The sequence below is a fragment of the Chiloscyllium punctatum genome, chromosome 11, assembly GCF_047496795.1.
Source record: "Chiloscyllium punctatum isolate Juve2018m chromosome 11, sChiPun1.3, whole genome shotgun sequence".
NCBI lineage: Eukaryota > Metazoa > Chordata > Chondrichthyes > Orectolobiformes > Hemiscylliidae > Chiloscyllium > Chiloscyllium punctatum.
In genome coordinates, this window is record NC_092749.1 from 80,738,619 (window position 1) to 80,755,504 (window position 16,886).

Below are 16,886 nucleotides of genomic sequence, written 5' to 3' on the forward strand. Positions count from 1 at the left end.
TCCTATCCATAAACCTCTAAGGTCACGCCTTAGGTCACCTCGAAGGATTGATAAACCTCTAAGGTCACGCCTCAGTCTCTGACGCACGAGGGAAAACATTCCCAGCTTATTCAGCCTCTCCCTGTAGCTCAAACCTCCAACCCTAGCAACATCCTTGTAAATGTCTTTTCTGAAACCTTTCAAGTTTCATAACACCCTTCCCACAGGAAAAACACCAGAATTGCACTCAATATTCTAAAAATGGCCTAACCAATGTCCTGTACAACACAACATGACCTCCCAACTCCTAGACTCAATGCTATGACCAATATAAGCATACCAAATGCCTTCTTCACTATTCTATCTAAATGCAACTCTACTTTCAAGGAACTATGAATCTGCACTCCAAGGACTCTTGCTCAGCAACACTCCCCAGGACCTTACCATTAAATGTTTCATTCCTGCCCTGATTTGCCTTTCCAAAATGCAGCACCTCACACTTATCGAAAGTAAACTCCATCTGCCAATCTGCGGTTCATTGGTTCATCTGATCAAGATCTCATTGCACTAAGGTAACCATCTTCACGGTCTACTACACCTCCAATTTTGGTGTCACCTGCAAACTTATTAGCTATATCTCTTAAGTTCACATCCAAATCATTTTATATAAATGACAGAAAGCACTGATCCTTATGGCACACCATTGGTCACAGGCCTCCAAGTCTGAAAAACAATTCTTCACCACCACCCTCTGTCTTCTACCTTTGAACTAGTTCTGTATCTGTTTTGAACTAGCCTGAAGAAGGGCTTATGCTCGAAACATCAATTCTCCTGCTCCTTGGATGCTGCCTGACCTGCTGTGCTTTTCCAGCAACACAGTTTTTATCCCTACTCAGTACCTGCCTTTCCAAATACATGTACATGCTGTCCGTCAGGATTCCCTCCAACAATTTGCCCACCACTGATGTCAGGCTCACTGTCTATAGTTCCCTAGATTGCCCTTATCACCTTTCTTAATCAGTGGCACCACGTTAGCCAACCTCCAGTTTTCCGGCACCTCACCTGTGTCTATCAATGATTCAAATATCTCAGTAATAGGCCCAGCAATCACTTCCCTAACTTCCCACAGAGTTCTAGGGTATACCTGATCAGATCCTGGGGATTTATCCACCTTTATGCGTTTCAAGACATCCGGCACTTCCTCCTCTGTAATATGGACACTTTTCAAGGTGTTATCATCTATTTCCCTACATTCTACATCTTCTATGTCCTTTTCCACAGTAAATACTGATGCAAAATACTCGTTTAGTGTCTCCCCCCATCTCCTGCAGCTCCACACAAAGGCCGTCTTGCTGATCTTTGAGATACCCTATTCTCTCCCAATTTACCCTTTTATCCTTAAATGTATTTGTAAAATCCCTTTGGTTCTCCTTAACTGTATTTGCCAAAGCTATCTCATGTCCCCTTTTCAGGAAGAAGGGCTTATGCCCGAAACGTCGATTCTCCTGCTCCTTGGATGCTACCTGACCAGCTTTTCCAGCAACACATTTTTCAGCTCTGATCTCCAGCATCTGCAGTCTTCACTTTCTCCTACTGAATAGGGATAGTCAACATGGCTTTGTGCATGGGAAATCATGTCTCACAAACTTGATTGAGTTTTTGAAGAATTAACAAAGAGGATTGTTGAGGGTAGAGCGGTAAATGTGATCTATGTGGACTTCAGTAAGACATTCGATAAGGTTCCCCATGGGAGACTGGTTAACAAGGTGAGATCTCACAGAACACAGGGAGAACTAGTCCTTAGGATACAGAACTGGCTCAAAGGTAGAAGTCAAGAGGGTGGTGGTGGAGGGTTGTTTTTCAGACTGGACGCCTGTAACCAGCGGAGTGCCACAAGGATCAGTGCTGGTCAGCTACTTTTCATCATTTATATAGTTAGGAGATACAGTTCATAAGTTTGCAGATGACAACAAATTTGGAGATGTAGTGGACAGTGAAGAAGGTTACCTCAGATTACAAAGTGATCTTGATCAGATGGGCCAATGGGCTGAGAAGTAGCAGGAGTTTAATTTAGACAAATGCAAGGTTCTGCATTTTGAGAAATAAATCTTAACAGGACTTATACACTTCATGGTAATGTCCTTGGTAGTGTTGCTGAACAAAGAGGCCTTGGAGTGCAGATTCATAGCTCCTTGAAAGTGGAATCGCAGGTAGATAGGATAGTGAAGAAGGCATTTGACATGCTTTCCTTTATTGGTCAGAGTACTCAGTACAGGTGTTAGGAGGTCATGTTGTGGCTGTAGAGGACACTGTTAAGCCACTGTTGGAATATTGCATGCAATTCTGGTCTCCTTCCTATCTGAAAGATGTTGTGAAACTTGAAAGCATTCAGAAATGATTAACAGGGATGTTGCCAGGGTTGGAGGATTTGAGGGGTTGAATAGGCTGGGGCTGTTTGCCCTGCAATGTCGGAGACTGAGAAGTGACCTTATGGAGGTTTATAAAATCATAAGGGGCATGGATAGGATAAATATACAAAGTCTCTTCCCTGGGTTGGGGGAATCCAGAACTAGAGGACATAGGTTTAGGGTGAGAGGGGAAAGATATGAAAGAGACCTAAGGGGCAACGTTTTCATGCAGAAGGTGGTACATGTATGGAATGAGCTGCCAGAGAAAGTGGTGGAGGCTGGTACAATTGCAACATTTAAAAGACATCTGGATGGGTATATGAATAGGAAGGGTTAGGAGAGATATGGGCCGGGTGCTGGCAGGTGGGATTAGATTTGGTTGGGATATCTGGTCGGCATGGACAAGTTGGACCGAAAGGTCTGTTTCCGCGATGTACGTCTCTATGACTCTATGCATTCCAAAATTTTAAAATGAAATGTTGAGGAAATGGAGATCATCCACATATTCAGGCAGATGAGAAATGGACATCAAGTTGTATTACCTGTGGAATATAGAATGGAGGCATTGCAGTTACCACCAGTAGGAAGTCATTTGAAAGTACTGACCTGGACTTCAAAAGCATGCAGTTGACTTTTGCTAGGCATGTCCTATGTGCCTGATAAGTGGAAAACATCATTCAATAATAAAACCAGCACTTTTAAAACACATTCCTGCATTTGAGGAACCTATTGCAAGGGTGTTAATTGATTGCATAGGATTCCTACCTGAAACAAAAAGTGGAAACCAGTACTGGTTGACCATAATGGATACGTCCACTAGATTTCTAATTCCATTATGCAATTTCACAGCCAAAAGGCCTGCAGAAAAGTTACTCAAATTTTTCACTAGATACAGACTACCCATAAAGATACAATCAGATCAAGGGTCAATTTTTGCATCAAAATTATTCAAAGAAGTTATGGATAGCTTAGCAATAAGACCATTCGAATCCACATCCAGGATCACAGGTAGCATTAGAACATGGCATCAAACTTTAAACACCATGTTGAAGGCTCATAGTCAAGACTATCCAGAGGATAGGAATAAAGGAATTATATTTGTTACTTGTTGCAGTTAGGGATACACTAAATGAATCTATCAAATTCAGTCCATTTGAATTAGTCATTGGGCATGAGTTGAGCAAACTGCTGAAATTAATTAAGGAGAAATTTGTACATCAGGGTTTAGAGACCATATATTTTGACTATGTGTCAAATTTTAGGGAAAGATTAAATAGAGTGAGTGAGATGTGTAGACATCATTAAGTAGCACAGCATGTGGTGAAACAGGAATCAGATAAGAAACAAAACCTTCACAATTTTGTGTGCAGAGATAAAGTATCATACTACTTTAGTGATAGGTGAACCTTTAAAAGCAATGTTTAGTGGACTTTATCAAATCAACAGGAGATCAAGTGAGGTGAATAAGAACTGCAGCTAGAAAAGAATCTCACAATTAGTCGTGTGAATATGCTCAAAAGGTATTTTGATGAGCAAGGAAAGCAAAAGGAAAATACGGTTCTGGTTACAGAGTGAATAACAAAGTCCAGAGGATTCTGAATTGGTCATTGCTCAAATTAAATTGGACTCTGAAGAAGTTCTCAAAACTGGGGATAAATTACAGAGTTACTTTCCAGAGGAAAATTGAAATGACTTGAAAGTGCTATTACAATTACATGGTGAGATATGTGGAAATGAGCAGGAAGTACTAATTTAATATAGATATTGGAAACACTGTTCCAATAAAGCAACATCCTTATAGACCTCACCCTCGAAGATAGGCACAGGTTCAACAAAAAGAGATTGAACACATTCTCAAAGGCAACATAACTGAAGCTAGTTGCAGCTACTGCAGTTTACCCATTGTAATGTTGTCAAAACCAGATGGTACCAAATGATTATGTGTGGACTACTATAAAGTCAATGCAGTTCCACATTTGAAAGACTCTACTGAGATGGTAGGGCAAGCAACTCATATTACTAAGTTGGATTTGCTCAGGAGGATAATGGCAGGTACCTAAAAGGAGGGAAGACAATGTTGGCTTTCATGACACTGAATGGGCTATACCAATTTAAAGTCACACCATTTAATATGAAAAATGTGCCAGTCACGTTTCGAAGACTAACTAATGAAGTTATTTCTGGGTTACTCAATTGTATAGTGTACATCAACTACCTGGTGATTTTTAGTCAACAGGGAAGGAACATTTGCAACATCTATTCGAACTGTTTGAATGACTTTGGTACAGGCTGGGTAATAAACCTGGCTTCGCGAATTCACAAAAACATCAAGTCACGTTCCTTGGCCATGTTATTTGCCAAGGGCATATGTGAAAACAAAGATTACTGGGGAGTTTCCCAAACCAAAAGGGCAATACCATGATTCCTGGGACTGATTGGGTTTTATTGGAAGTTCGTCCTGAATTTTGGCAGTGTGGTTGCTCCACTGACTAACTTATTGAAGAAGTGCAGAAAACTTCCCTGGATAGTAGACTGAAGGTTTCTGACACTCTTAAAGCTGTGCTAACCACTGCCCCAGTGTTAGGCACACCTAATTACACATTGCCATTCAAGTGAGCATTGTGGGTATTGGTGCCGTGCTCTTACAAAATGCCAAAGATGGAAAGACCTATTGAGAATTTTTCCAGAAAAATTATGTATCAACATAAATATTCCATGAATGAGAAGGAGAGCTTGAACTTTGAATTGGCATAACAATAGTTCAACATTTACATTGCTAGTACTGTGTCCGAGACAATTGCAAATACCAACCATAACCCATTAAAATCTTTGGATAAATTTAAAGGACAATGGACCTTATTATTGCAACCATTCAGTTTGAAAATTACAGACTGGATTTGCACAGAAGATAATGGCAGGTACCTTTATCCAAAAGGAGGGAAGACAATGTTGGCTTTCATGACACTGAATGGACTATACCAATTTAAAGTCACACCATTTAATATGAAAAATGTGCCAGTCACGTTTCGAAGACTAACTAATGAAGTTATTTCTGGGTTACTCAATTGTATTGTGTACATCAACTACCTGATGATTTTTAGTCACACAGGGAAGGAACATTTGCAACATCTATTGTCAGAATAAGAAAATGTAACTGCCAACTTTAATGAAGAAAACAGACAGGAATAAATTAAATGAAACAGATTGTAATAGTGAATGTTTGCATGCTTAGGAATCAATGTAATGTATTGTAGTGTACTAATAGAGTAAGACAAGGATATTGAAATTTAAGCCATCTTTATATATTGTATGATTACTGAGAAAACCATTGACTGATTAGAAATAGTCAGCATGACTTTGAGGGGAGGTTGGTCATGTCCCACAAATCTTACTAAAATTCTTTGAGGATGTGACAAAACCATTGATGAAAATCGAGCAGTGCATGTGGTGTACATGGATTTTAGCAAGGCATTTGAGAACAGAGGCATGTGATACAGGTAAATCTGGCTCTCTTTAAACAGAATTGGTTGGCCCATAGAAGACAGAGGGTGGCGGGCGATGGCAAGTATTCAGCCTGGAGCTCAGTGACCAGTGTTGTTCCGCATGAATCAGTTCTAGGATCTCTGCTCTTTGTGATTTTCATAAATGCCTTGGATCAGGAAGTGGAAGGATGAGTTAGTATGTTTGCTGATGACATGAATGTTGGTGGTAGAGTTGTGGATAGCGTAGAGGGCTGCGGTAGGTTGCAACGGAACACAAATAGGATGCAGAACTGGACTAATAAGTAGGAGATAGAGTTCAACCTCGATAAGTGTGACATCATTCACTTTGGAGATCGAATTTGAACACAGAATTCAGGATTAAAGGCAGGATTCTTAGCAGTGTGGAGGAACAGAGGGATCTTGGAGTCCATGTCCATAGATCTGTCAAAGTTGTCACCCAAGTTGATAGGTTTGTTAAGGCGGTGTATGATGTGTTTGCTCTCATTAGCAGGGGTATTAAGTTTAAGACCTGCGAGGTTATGCTGCAGCTCTATATAACACTAATTAGGCCACACTTGGAATATTGTCTTTAGTTCTGGTCAGCTCATTACAGGAAAGATGTGGAAGTTTGAGTGAGAGGATGCAGAGGAGATTTACCAGGATGCTGCCTGGACTACAGGGCATGCTGCATGAAGAAAGGCTGAGGGAGCTAGGGCTTTTCTTATTGGAGCAAAGAAGGAATGAGAGGTGACTTGATAGAGGTTTACAAGATGTTGAGTGGAAGATATAGAGTGGATAGCCAGAGACTTTTTCCAATGGCAGGAATGTCTTTCACAAGAGGGCATAATTTAAAGGTAATTAGAGGAAGTTTTAGGGGAGATGTCAGAGGTAGGTTCTTTCCACAGAGAGTGATGAGTGCGTGGAATGTACTGCCAGCAGTGGTAGTAGAGTCAGATACATTAGGGACACATAAGCTTCTCTTGGATAGGCACATGGAAGATGGAACAGTGAAGGGTATGTTAGGTTAGTCTGATCTGAGAGTAGGAAAAAAGGTGTGGACAACAGAGGGCCAAAGGGCTGGTAGGGTGCTGAAATAAAGTTTTTTTTAAACAAAGGAGGAGGTGTGATGATGCTATCACTTAGAGAGGTTCTTATTTCCTGTTTTATGTGAAGAGAGTTTGTAAGGGGTGCCAAACTAGCTTGAGGCCACTTGAGTAAACAGCTTGGGAAGCCTTGGGTTTTTTTTTAAAAGAAACACCTATTGGTGTCTCAAAAGGGTTGGAGCTTCAGTGAATGTTTCTTGGTTGCTACTCTTTCTGAATCATCTCAATGGAGAAGTGTATGTGAGAACCTATGTCTGAATTTTCCTTTTTGCCAAAGGATGTGTTTATGGGATATTACTATATTAGAACAGTTAACTAGTAATAGTTACTGTATTAATATTATGATAAGTTTCCAATCTGTTAGGTTATTCTAAATTCCTCTTTCTTTGGCTTATTTTAACTAGAGTGTTTAAGTAAATCGTGTTTCCCTTAACACGGAGTAGCTTGACCAGTCATACTGCATCTGAGACACTTCACATTTTTCTTTAAAATAAGAAAAACCTAGGATCTAATCTGCCACCTGAAAATACTTTTGAGGTGGTCTGACCTGGTCTATAACACTGTTCTCCCATAATGAGTTCAAAGTGGCAGTTATCTGTTCCCAAAGCGAATCTTTAGTACAATAGTGAACCTCCACCTTAGAATACGACAGGACTTGAATCAAATAGGCAAATGAGCCAGGGGATGGCAGATGGAGTTTAACTTGGATAAATATCTGCATTTTGGTAGAGTGAATCATGGTAGGTCTTGCACAGTTAATGCTATGGTCCTGCAGAGTGTTGCTGAACAAAGAGACCTTAGGGTGCAGGTTCACAGTTCCTTAAAAGCGGAGTTGCACATAGACAAGATAGTGAAGGCAACATTTGGTACCCTTGTCTTTATTGATCAGTGCATTGAGGATAGGAGTTGGGAGGTCACATTGCGGCTGTACAGGACATCAGTTCGGCCACTTTTAGAATTCTGCATTCAACTCTGGTCTCCCTGCTGTATGAAGGATGTTGTGAAACTTGAAAGGATTCAGAAAATATTTACAAGGATGTTGCCTGGGTTGGAGAGTTTAAGCTGAATAGGCCAGGACTCTGCAGCATCAGAGGCTGAGGGGTAATCTTGTAGAAGTTTATAAAATGAAGAGCACAGATGCAGTGAATTATCAAGATCTTTTCCCCAGGGTAGGAGAATCCAATATTAGACAACTCAGAGTTACAGTTAGAGGGGAAAGATTCAAAAGGGATCTAAGATGCAACCTTTTACCAGAGAGGTGGCGTGTACAAGCAATGAGCAGCTAGAGGTGGTGGTAGAGACTGATACAATTACAACATTTAAAAGGCATCAGTATAGGTGTAAGATTAGTAAGGGTTTAGATGGATATAGACAAAATGCTGGCTTGAATGGGACTAGACTAATGGACAAGTTGGACTGAAGGGTCTGTTTCCGTGCTGTACATCTCTATGACTCTGAGAAAGGCAAAGGTCTAAGTGTGAGATTGAACAATATAATAATGATCACAAGCACAGACACTGGATTTTCTATCATTTTTGTAGTTTTTTTCCCTGGATTATCTTCTTAAATTCATCATAGATCAACTTTGCTTCATAGACTGTTAAAAAAAAATCCTTCTTTGAAATTTGGTTCATAAATTGCAATAGAACTAGCAATCACTTTTCTTTTCCTTAAGTCACATACATCCAGTTCTGAAAGTACTTTGGTTCTAATCTTACTCCTTCCTGGTAAAGACACAGCTAAGGTCATTCCTCCTGCTCGAGAAGTAACCAGATTCTGCACTTACACTCATTCTTCTCTGAATAGTCATATTAAATGGCTTTCAACACGACTGAAGCCATTTCACATGAGGAGCATCCAAAAGTGGTACCTTTGCCATAAAACAATTCTTATGTATCTTTCCATCTGAAGAGAATGAAGTTAATCTGCTATGCTCAACTACTTCTCATTCACAGACTGAAGCAAGAATCAGTCTGTCTTTCACTAACAGCTTTGATATCACTTAGTTCAATACATGTACTGGTTTGCTCTTTCCTCTCCCCAAGAAAGCATCATGACCAGGGAAAACCAGGCCATTTTGTTTCCTCTACCCAGAGATGCTGGCACATACCTCTGGATATGTTTATTCTTCTACCAACAAATCATTTTTTAAAAATTAAAATAAAAATTTCACAATCACTGTCCTTCACGAATATTGTAACAACAAAAATGAGGAAGAGAGACAGAGCAGGCTAAGTTAAGGGGGGGACAGGGACAAGTCTTTTTCTAAAAAGTATTTTCTAATCAAGCCACTCAAAGATGTTATTATACACCGCTGGAGCAAGTGGAATTTGAACCCTGGCTCAAATGCAGAGATACAAACAATTTTTTTTTAAATAACTAAAAAGGGGATGCAATTGCCCAGAACCAATATATGCATGGTTGATGGACAACATAGCACTGCAAAATAAACAATTGGGCTGAGAGTTCGTGAACCACCTTAGTGGATTCCTGCAATGCAAGCTTTTCCACTCCAAAATCCCTATGAAAAGCCACTGCTCACTTTTTTTCCTTCTTTTACATTTTTCACTTTTTCTTTACATCTGAAAGTGTTATCACACACAACTGAGCAGCTTCCTTCCCCACCGCTATGCCCAGCAAAAAGCAATGCAGATCAAAATTGAGAGATCGGGAGGGGGCTAAATCAAAAAGGAGTTACACGGGCAAGAGGACACTCCAATCTTTGCATTCTCTAAAAGCATTGACAGTATTGATGGATGCTGTGGGGTCCCTCTCAGTGAGCAGCAGGGCACAAACGTAGCCATTAAAGAGAATTAGACAGTCAGCAACTATGAACCCCTCTGCTACCCGCTGCTTGGATCTGTTAATAGCCAATCTCACTAGGCCTAGCAGCAAACCCACAAGGAGGCTTCTCCAACTTGGTTCCAGTGATCCAGTGGTATATCTAGACTCCCAGAAGACATTTGAAAAGATGCCAAAAAATAGACTGATCCAAAAGGTTAGATCCCAGGGGGTTAGGGGCAGAGTATTGGTTTGGACAGGGGATTAGCTGACTGATAGAAAGCAGAGGGTTGAGTAAGTAAGTCCTTCTCTGGATAGTGAGCTGTAATTAGTGCGCTGCCAAAGGATTCAGTTCAGACCTCAAGCATTTACAATTTATATAAATGATCTGCAAGTAGGGATACAGTGTAACATTCATGGATTGATACTAAATAGATGGGAAAGCAAATTAGATTAGATTAGATTCCCTTCAGCCCAGCAAGTCCACACCGACCCTCTGAAGAGCCACTTAAACACATTCCCCTACATTTATCCCTAATTAATCCACCTAATCCAGCTAACACTATGGGCAATTTAGCATGGCCAATTCACCTGACCTGTGGGAGGAAACCAGAGCACCCGGAGGAAACCCACGCAGACACAGGGAGAATGTGCAAACTCCACACAGACAGTTGCCCGAGGCGGGAATTGAACCCGGGTCCTTGGCACCAGGTAGACATTGATAGGCTATGAGAATGGGTCAGTATCTGGCAGATGGTGTTTAATGTGGATAAATGCGAGCTTATCCATTTTAACCAGAAACAAAAAGGGTAAATTATTTAAAAGGGAAGCAGATTCGAAGTGTGTCAGTGCTCTTGTGTATGAAACACAGAAAGTGGGCATGCAGGTACAGCATATACACAGGAACCTCAATTATCCGAAGGACATGAGTGGGCAGTATTTCATTTGGGGTTAATTGAATTCCAGATAATCAAATGCCGGATAACACAGCTTAGCCGAGCTTCGGGACCTTGCGATCTTGCCAGATAACCCAATATTCAGATAATCGAATGCCGGATAATCGAGGTTCCTCTGTAATAAGGAAGGCAAATGGAATCTTGACATTTATTGCAAAAGGACTAGACTATAAAAGTAATGTAACATTGTTACAATTATACAAGGAATTAGTGAGACTGTACCTGGAGTAGTGTCTGTTTTGGTCTCCCGACTTGAGGATATGATGGCACTGGAGGCAAATCACAGGAAGTTCACCACATTGACTCCAGGAATGACAGGGTTGTTGTATGAAAAGCAGTTGAATAGCTAGGGCTTGTACTTGCTTGAGTTCTGAAGAGTAAGGGGGAGCTGACTGAAGTATATAAAATGCTAAAGGAGATGGATAAGGTGAACGCATGCTCCTCTTGCGGGAAAGTATAGAACAAGAAGTTATAGATATAGCAGAGGAGGTAGGTTCAAAACTAAGGTGAGGAGAAACTGCTACTCTGAGGTTTGTGAATCTGTGGAACTCACTGTTCCAGAGTGCAGTGCAGGCAGAATCAACCAACAGATTCAAGAAAGAAATGGTTTGGTTTCTGATGAAAAGTGGGATAAAAGGCTACAGGATCAGCCATAATCACGTTAAAGACACAGCAGGCTCAAAAAGCTGAATCGCCTTCTCCCACTCTTAACTCTTCTACTCCTAGCCACTTGTCTCTGCAACAGATGCCCAAAGATCAGGAGCATCAGGCTTAAGGGTAACCAAAAGCACAGCAAAAGATTTTTCGAATAATTAAAATTGGGGTGCAGCCTTCCACATCCAACACACAAATTTTTCACAACACTACAAAATAAACAGCTGGGCTGCAAACCAGTAAACCATCCTAACTTACATTTGCACTGCTGTATGCAAACCCCCACCAACCTACATAATGAAATGCCAGCTTTTTTTTCCCCCTATTTTTGCAAGTTCTCTTATACATTCTTTCACCCATCACTGAATTACCTGTAATTTATTTTTTACCTATTAGCCAGCACCAGTAAATCATCCACGTTTTTCAATTGATTAATATACATCAAAACTCATAAGGACAATGCAGACCATTAAAGGTGAGAGAAGGGTAGGTAGAGAGGGAGGGGGCCAAATCAAAATTGGAGCTGGAAGGGGAAGTAAAGCACTGTACCGTTTCCCTCCCTCCCCACCCCCGACAGTGCCCAGCTACCTCTAAAGGCATCAAGAGTATTTGTGAACATTTTGTGCTTCCTCTTCACAGGCACTTGGCCATGAACACAGCCACAGAAGACAGTTAGGAAGTAGGACCCTTTTGATGACCAACAGCAGGCAGTGAATGGGTCATAGTTGCTGATTTCTTCTCTATCACCAAATCATCTATGGTATTTTTTTCATCTATTAACCACCATCCAGAAAGTCATCCATGTTTTACAATGCATTTATTTGTATGCCAACCATATTCAGGGCAATGTAGAGAAATGGTGAGGGACAGGTAAAGAAAGAGTGAGTTAAATGAAAATGGAGTTGGAAGGGGAAATAAAGCACTCTAAACCCTGAAGTACCCACCTCTCGCTAAAGGTAGGAAGAGTATTGGTAACGTGATCTTTTTCCAACCACACCCAGGTACAAACATTTAGCAGAAGAGGATCAGGCAGTCGAAGCAATGACCTTCTCCACAATCACTTTGGCCAGGCCCAGGAACAGCATCTCACCTGCATCCCTCTACTCCAAATGCCCAAAGATCAGGAGTATGGTACTGAAATCTAACCAAGAACACCACAAAAGATTTCTCAGGTAACAAAAAGGGAGAGGAATCACCCACAACTACTATATGGATGGTCCACGGACTCGACAGCACCCTAAAAACCACTGGGCTAGGTGTCTGTGAACCATCTCTATCTATAATTGCATGTCTGTGCTATGTGCAACACCCTCCATTTTAGGTCCCCAATGGAAAGCAGGAGGGCTCCTACATAGAGTACTCTGGTTGTACTGAAAAAGATTATTGTGATTCACCTTCATCTCTCAATGATGATCGAGTATCGGTAACAAATATTGACTAAATGTCCACAATCCATGAAAGGAGAAAGGTGAAAAAACTTTGCACATGCAGATCAATTTCACAGTCCTCAATAGTACCTGTACTTTCGTTAGTTATCTTAACCTTTGTCCAGTCAATATTATTCATGCCTTCTGTCTGCAATCTTACTTTTCAATGTTACCCCTGCAGGCTTTTGGCAGAATTGAGCTCACCCCTTCTATCATTACCAGCCCTTTTTCCTTTGTCATTTCCTTTAATCCTCTTCACATTCTGTGGGTTCAAGATTTCCACCTTTTCTTTAAGGGTACATTCATGCTTTGAGACCTTACTAACTGTTATTTGATTAAATTTCACTGAATTATCTTCCAGTAGCTATTTCCAAAGCAACTTTTTAAACATCCTTTCAAATTAATAACATTAGAATTTCCCTAATTCATAATCCATAATTCATGCCCTTATCCATAATTACTGACCAATTTTCCCAATTTTGACTCTAAGCGTTTGTGGCTCAGACTGTTCCCATCAAAATGCTCTAACACACATTTGTCTGTATTGAAATACATTCAGCAATTGCACAGGGCACTCAAATCGATAGTCATGTTTGTTTCTCAGTCTTTGAGAATTAAACTTCCATTCACAAATATTGAACATGTTCAGACTCCTCCCAACTTTTCAAATCTAAACAATTTTAAACCCCACTTTGCTTTTCGTCTTGCAGCTATTTTGCAAGTCACTCTGTAATTTGTCCACTAATTTCACATGCTTTGAAGTTAGTCAAGCCCCAGGTACTTAACTTAGCAACAAAAGTTGATTTCATCTTACATTGCCCTCGTCTTCAAAGAATTTAATAAATTGGCTAGAAAGAGAGGAAACGTCCTATAACATTTAATGAACAGTCTGATAAAAAGTTGTTTTTTGTAAATATATTTACTAGCAATTTTTTTTAACTTTACAAACATATAAAATTATTGAAAAAATACAATAACAAATATCAGTATAATAAGAAAAAAAACAAATTACAACTACCATCTAACTACTAATCTAGGAGAAAGTGAGGACTGCAGATGCTGGAGAGAGAGCTGAAAATGTATTGCTGGAAAAGCGCAGGTCAGGCAGCATCCAAGGAGTAGGAGAATCGATGTTTCATGCATGAGCCCTTCTTCAAGAATTCCTGAAGAAGGGCTCATGCCTGAAACGTCGATTCTCCTGCTCTTTGGATGCTGCCTGACCTGCTGCGCTTTTCCAGCAACACATTTTCAGCTAACTACTAACCTACCCTATAATACAAAACAAACCATAACACTGTGCAAAGCAACACCAATGAATAAGCAAATAACTAATAGTTCAAAAAAATGCAAAAACAAAACCAAAATAAAAACAGAATACAAAACAGCTATACTCAGCACAAAGCTCCCAAATAAAGAAACGGGAGCATTGTATATGTACCTGTATTAACTCAGGAGACCACACCCCCTCTCCCAGCTCAGTTGTTTGTTTTGTGGTGCCATCCAAGTGACAATGGAAGGAAGAGTGCTTAGTCAGAATGAGATGCATCTTGGCTGAGAACACGTAGGTCGTAGTGTTACCATACAGTTGTTGCCCTTCTCTGTGCAGGTCATAAACATTATGGATTTAGAATGCTGTGTTAAAAAGATCTATGGCCAGTGTAAGTTGGCCATAGTACATCTTGTATATGGCACATTGCTGACACTATACGTCAGTGACGCAGGGTGCGAATACTGAAGATGCCAAACAAAAATGTAGAAAATAAGCCTGAATCAGTGTTTTCAAATGTACTGAAGCAGTAGAACAAGTGGGAACATGCTTAGAACACTGAAAAGTCAATTTAAAACAGCTGTCAGTGTAATTAGAACATAGAACATTACAGCGCAGTACAGGCCCTTTGGCCCTTAATGTTGTGCCAACCTGGGAAACCAATCTGAAGCCCATCTAATCTACGTTATTCCATGCTAATCCACAGGCCTATCCAATGACCATTTGTGTGCCCTTAAAGTTGGCAAGTCTCTACTGTTGCAAAAGCACCACTGGGTTTTGAACCCAGGATAACCTGTTTACAAGGCAGGTGTTTCAAACAGTTAAGCCACAGCATGCTCTGTAAACAGACACTACAAGTTTGAACCAGCCACTTGCAAACCCCAACGCTGCACCCGGTCAATTCAAAAAGAACGATCAACAATTTGAAATCTTGAAGTTATTACACTTTGGGCAATGACACAACCAAAAACTACGAGATACCATGAGCCAGATTTGGAACGCTCGAACTGAAATCAAATTGGCAGATGATTCTGGTAAACCCATCTTCTGGTTACAAATTGCTTGGTTTCAGATTAACTTGAATTACTTAGCCAGGAGACAAAGAAAACTCAGTTTTCAAAAGTGGAAAACTTGAAATTTGCCTTTATGAGCAAGAAAACAACAATGGAGTTTGGGTTCCAAATCAGATCACAGGTCAATGAAAAAAGGATACATCATTTATCAGAAGATGACATCCAGGATGATTTAGGATATGAAGCCAACTGAATTACAAGTAGTACTTATTTAGGCAAGGGATGTTCTCAATTAAGTAATGCAATTACTGTTTTAAAACTTTAAACTGTTACAATTCAAAAGTGAAATCAAGCAAAGAATTTCTTTTGTACAACTTAAGCACGTTAAATCGAGACAAGATTTGCAGACCCAGAAAACTGGGCAGCACGGTGGTGAGCACTGCTGCCTCACAGCACCAGAGACCTGGGTTCAATTCCCACCTCAGGCAACTGTCTGTGTGCAGTTTGCACATTCTCCCAGTGTCTGCGTGGGTTTCCCCCGGGTGCTCCGGTTTCCTCCCACAATCCAAAGACGTGCAGGTTAGGTGAATTGACAATGTTAAATTGCCCGTAGTGTTAGGTGTAGGGGAATGGGTTTGGGGGAGTTGCTCTTCGGAGGGTCGGTGTGGACTTGTTGGGCCGAAGGGCCTGTTTCCACACTAAGTAATCTAAACTAAATAAAATGGAGAAACTCAGCAGGTCTAACAGCATTTGTGGAGAATAAAACTGAGTTAATATTTTGAATGAGTTATCTAATATCATGACAAACTGCTTCACCTAACCAAGAACTAAGAAATGGTCCTGTGTTTGAAACGTATGTGAAGATTATTTCAGTGTGACAGCAGTGAATAGGTGAATTATCTGAATGTTAATTTTTTTTGCAAGAAATGAAATACAGCAAATGCAAAATACAAGACATGAAGTTGTGGAGGTACAAATATTTGAGAGGACATATTGACTTTGGGCATGTTTCCCAAAGCTTTCCACCTTCTCTCTTGCATCATATCTGGATGTGCTATGCATTAAAAGAGGTGGACTACCATGATTACTTAACAACGCTTATTATTGTTAAGTCATGTAGTAACAGGATGAGAGATGGTGAAACAGATGGACATTGAACCATTTAATATAGTAATTTAAATGTTTCTCTTTCTGAATGAACAAAAATACCATTTAACCCAATCGATATTACTCAAATGAAAAAGACAAGTCTGAACAGACTTAACAGCATTTACTTGTTGAAAATAAAAGAAACAAAGAATCAAACAAATAAGTGAAACATACATACTATTTCACCGCATTATTCAAGAAAAATCATGGAATCAGAATTTGACCCCTTTGATACAAGTTTCACATCCATAAAATTCAACAGTGATCATATTAGAAAATATTCTCTCACTTTTCATTTGAAAAAAAATGCTTACCTGTGCTCCACGATCGTTGACCAGCTCAACCGACCACCTCCCTTCATACTGAATCCACACAAAAATTCCTCCATCGGCATCACATGTTGCAAGTTTCTGAAATGGCTCATTCCATCGCACAAGTACCACCTACACAAAATCAGTAACAATTAAGTACAGGAGTAATTCGGAATGAAAACTGCAAGATCAGAAGCTTAAAAGGATTCATTTTTAGTAGAGGGATACGATTAAAGAACTTAAAACGCACAATTCAATAAAGTAACTTTTAGTACAATACATCTCCATATTTAGACAAATTATCTAAACAGTTGCAAAATAATAAAAATAGTTTTAAAAAATCTCAAAGATATTCC

At 40.0% G+C, this 16,886-nt stretch overlaps 1 protein-coding gene across 2 annotated transcripts in view; it reads right to left on the reverse strand.

The window, feature by feature from the left end:
• tulp4a (TUB like protein 4a) overlaps positions 1 to 16,886 on the reverse strand; it is a 451,862-nt gene that overhangs the window by 393,812 nt on the left and 41,164 nt on the right. For both annotated transcript variants that reach the window (XM_072581106.1, XM_072581105.1), the window contains exon 2: positions 16,534 to 16,662. In XM_072581106.1, the coding sequence (XP_072437207.1) occupies positions 16,534 to 16,662 (129 nt within the window). The remainder of the gene's footprint in view (positions 1 to 16,533; positions 16,663 to 16,886) is intronic.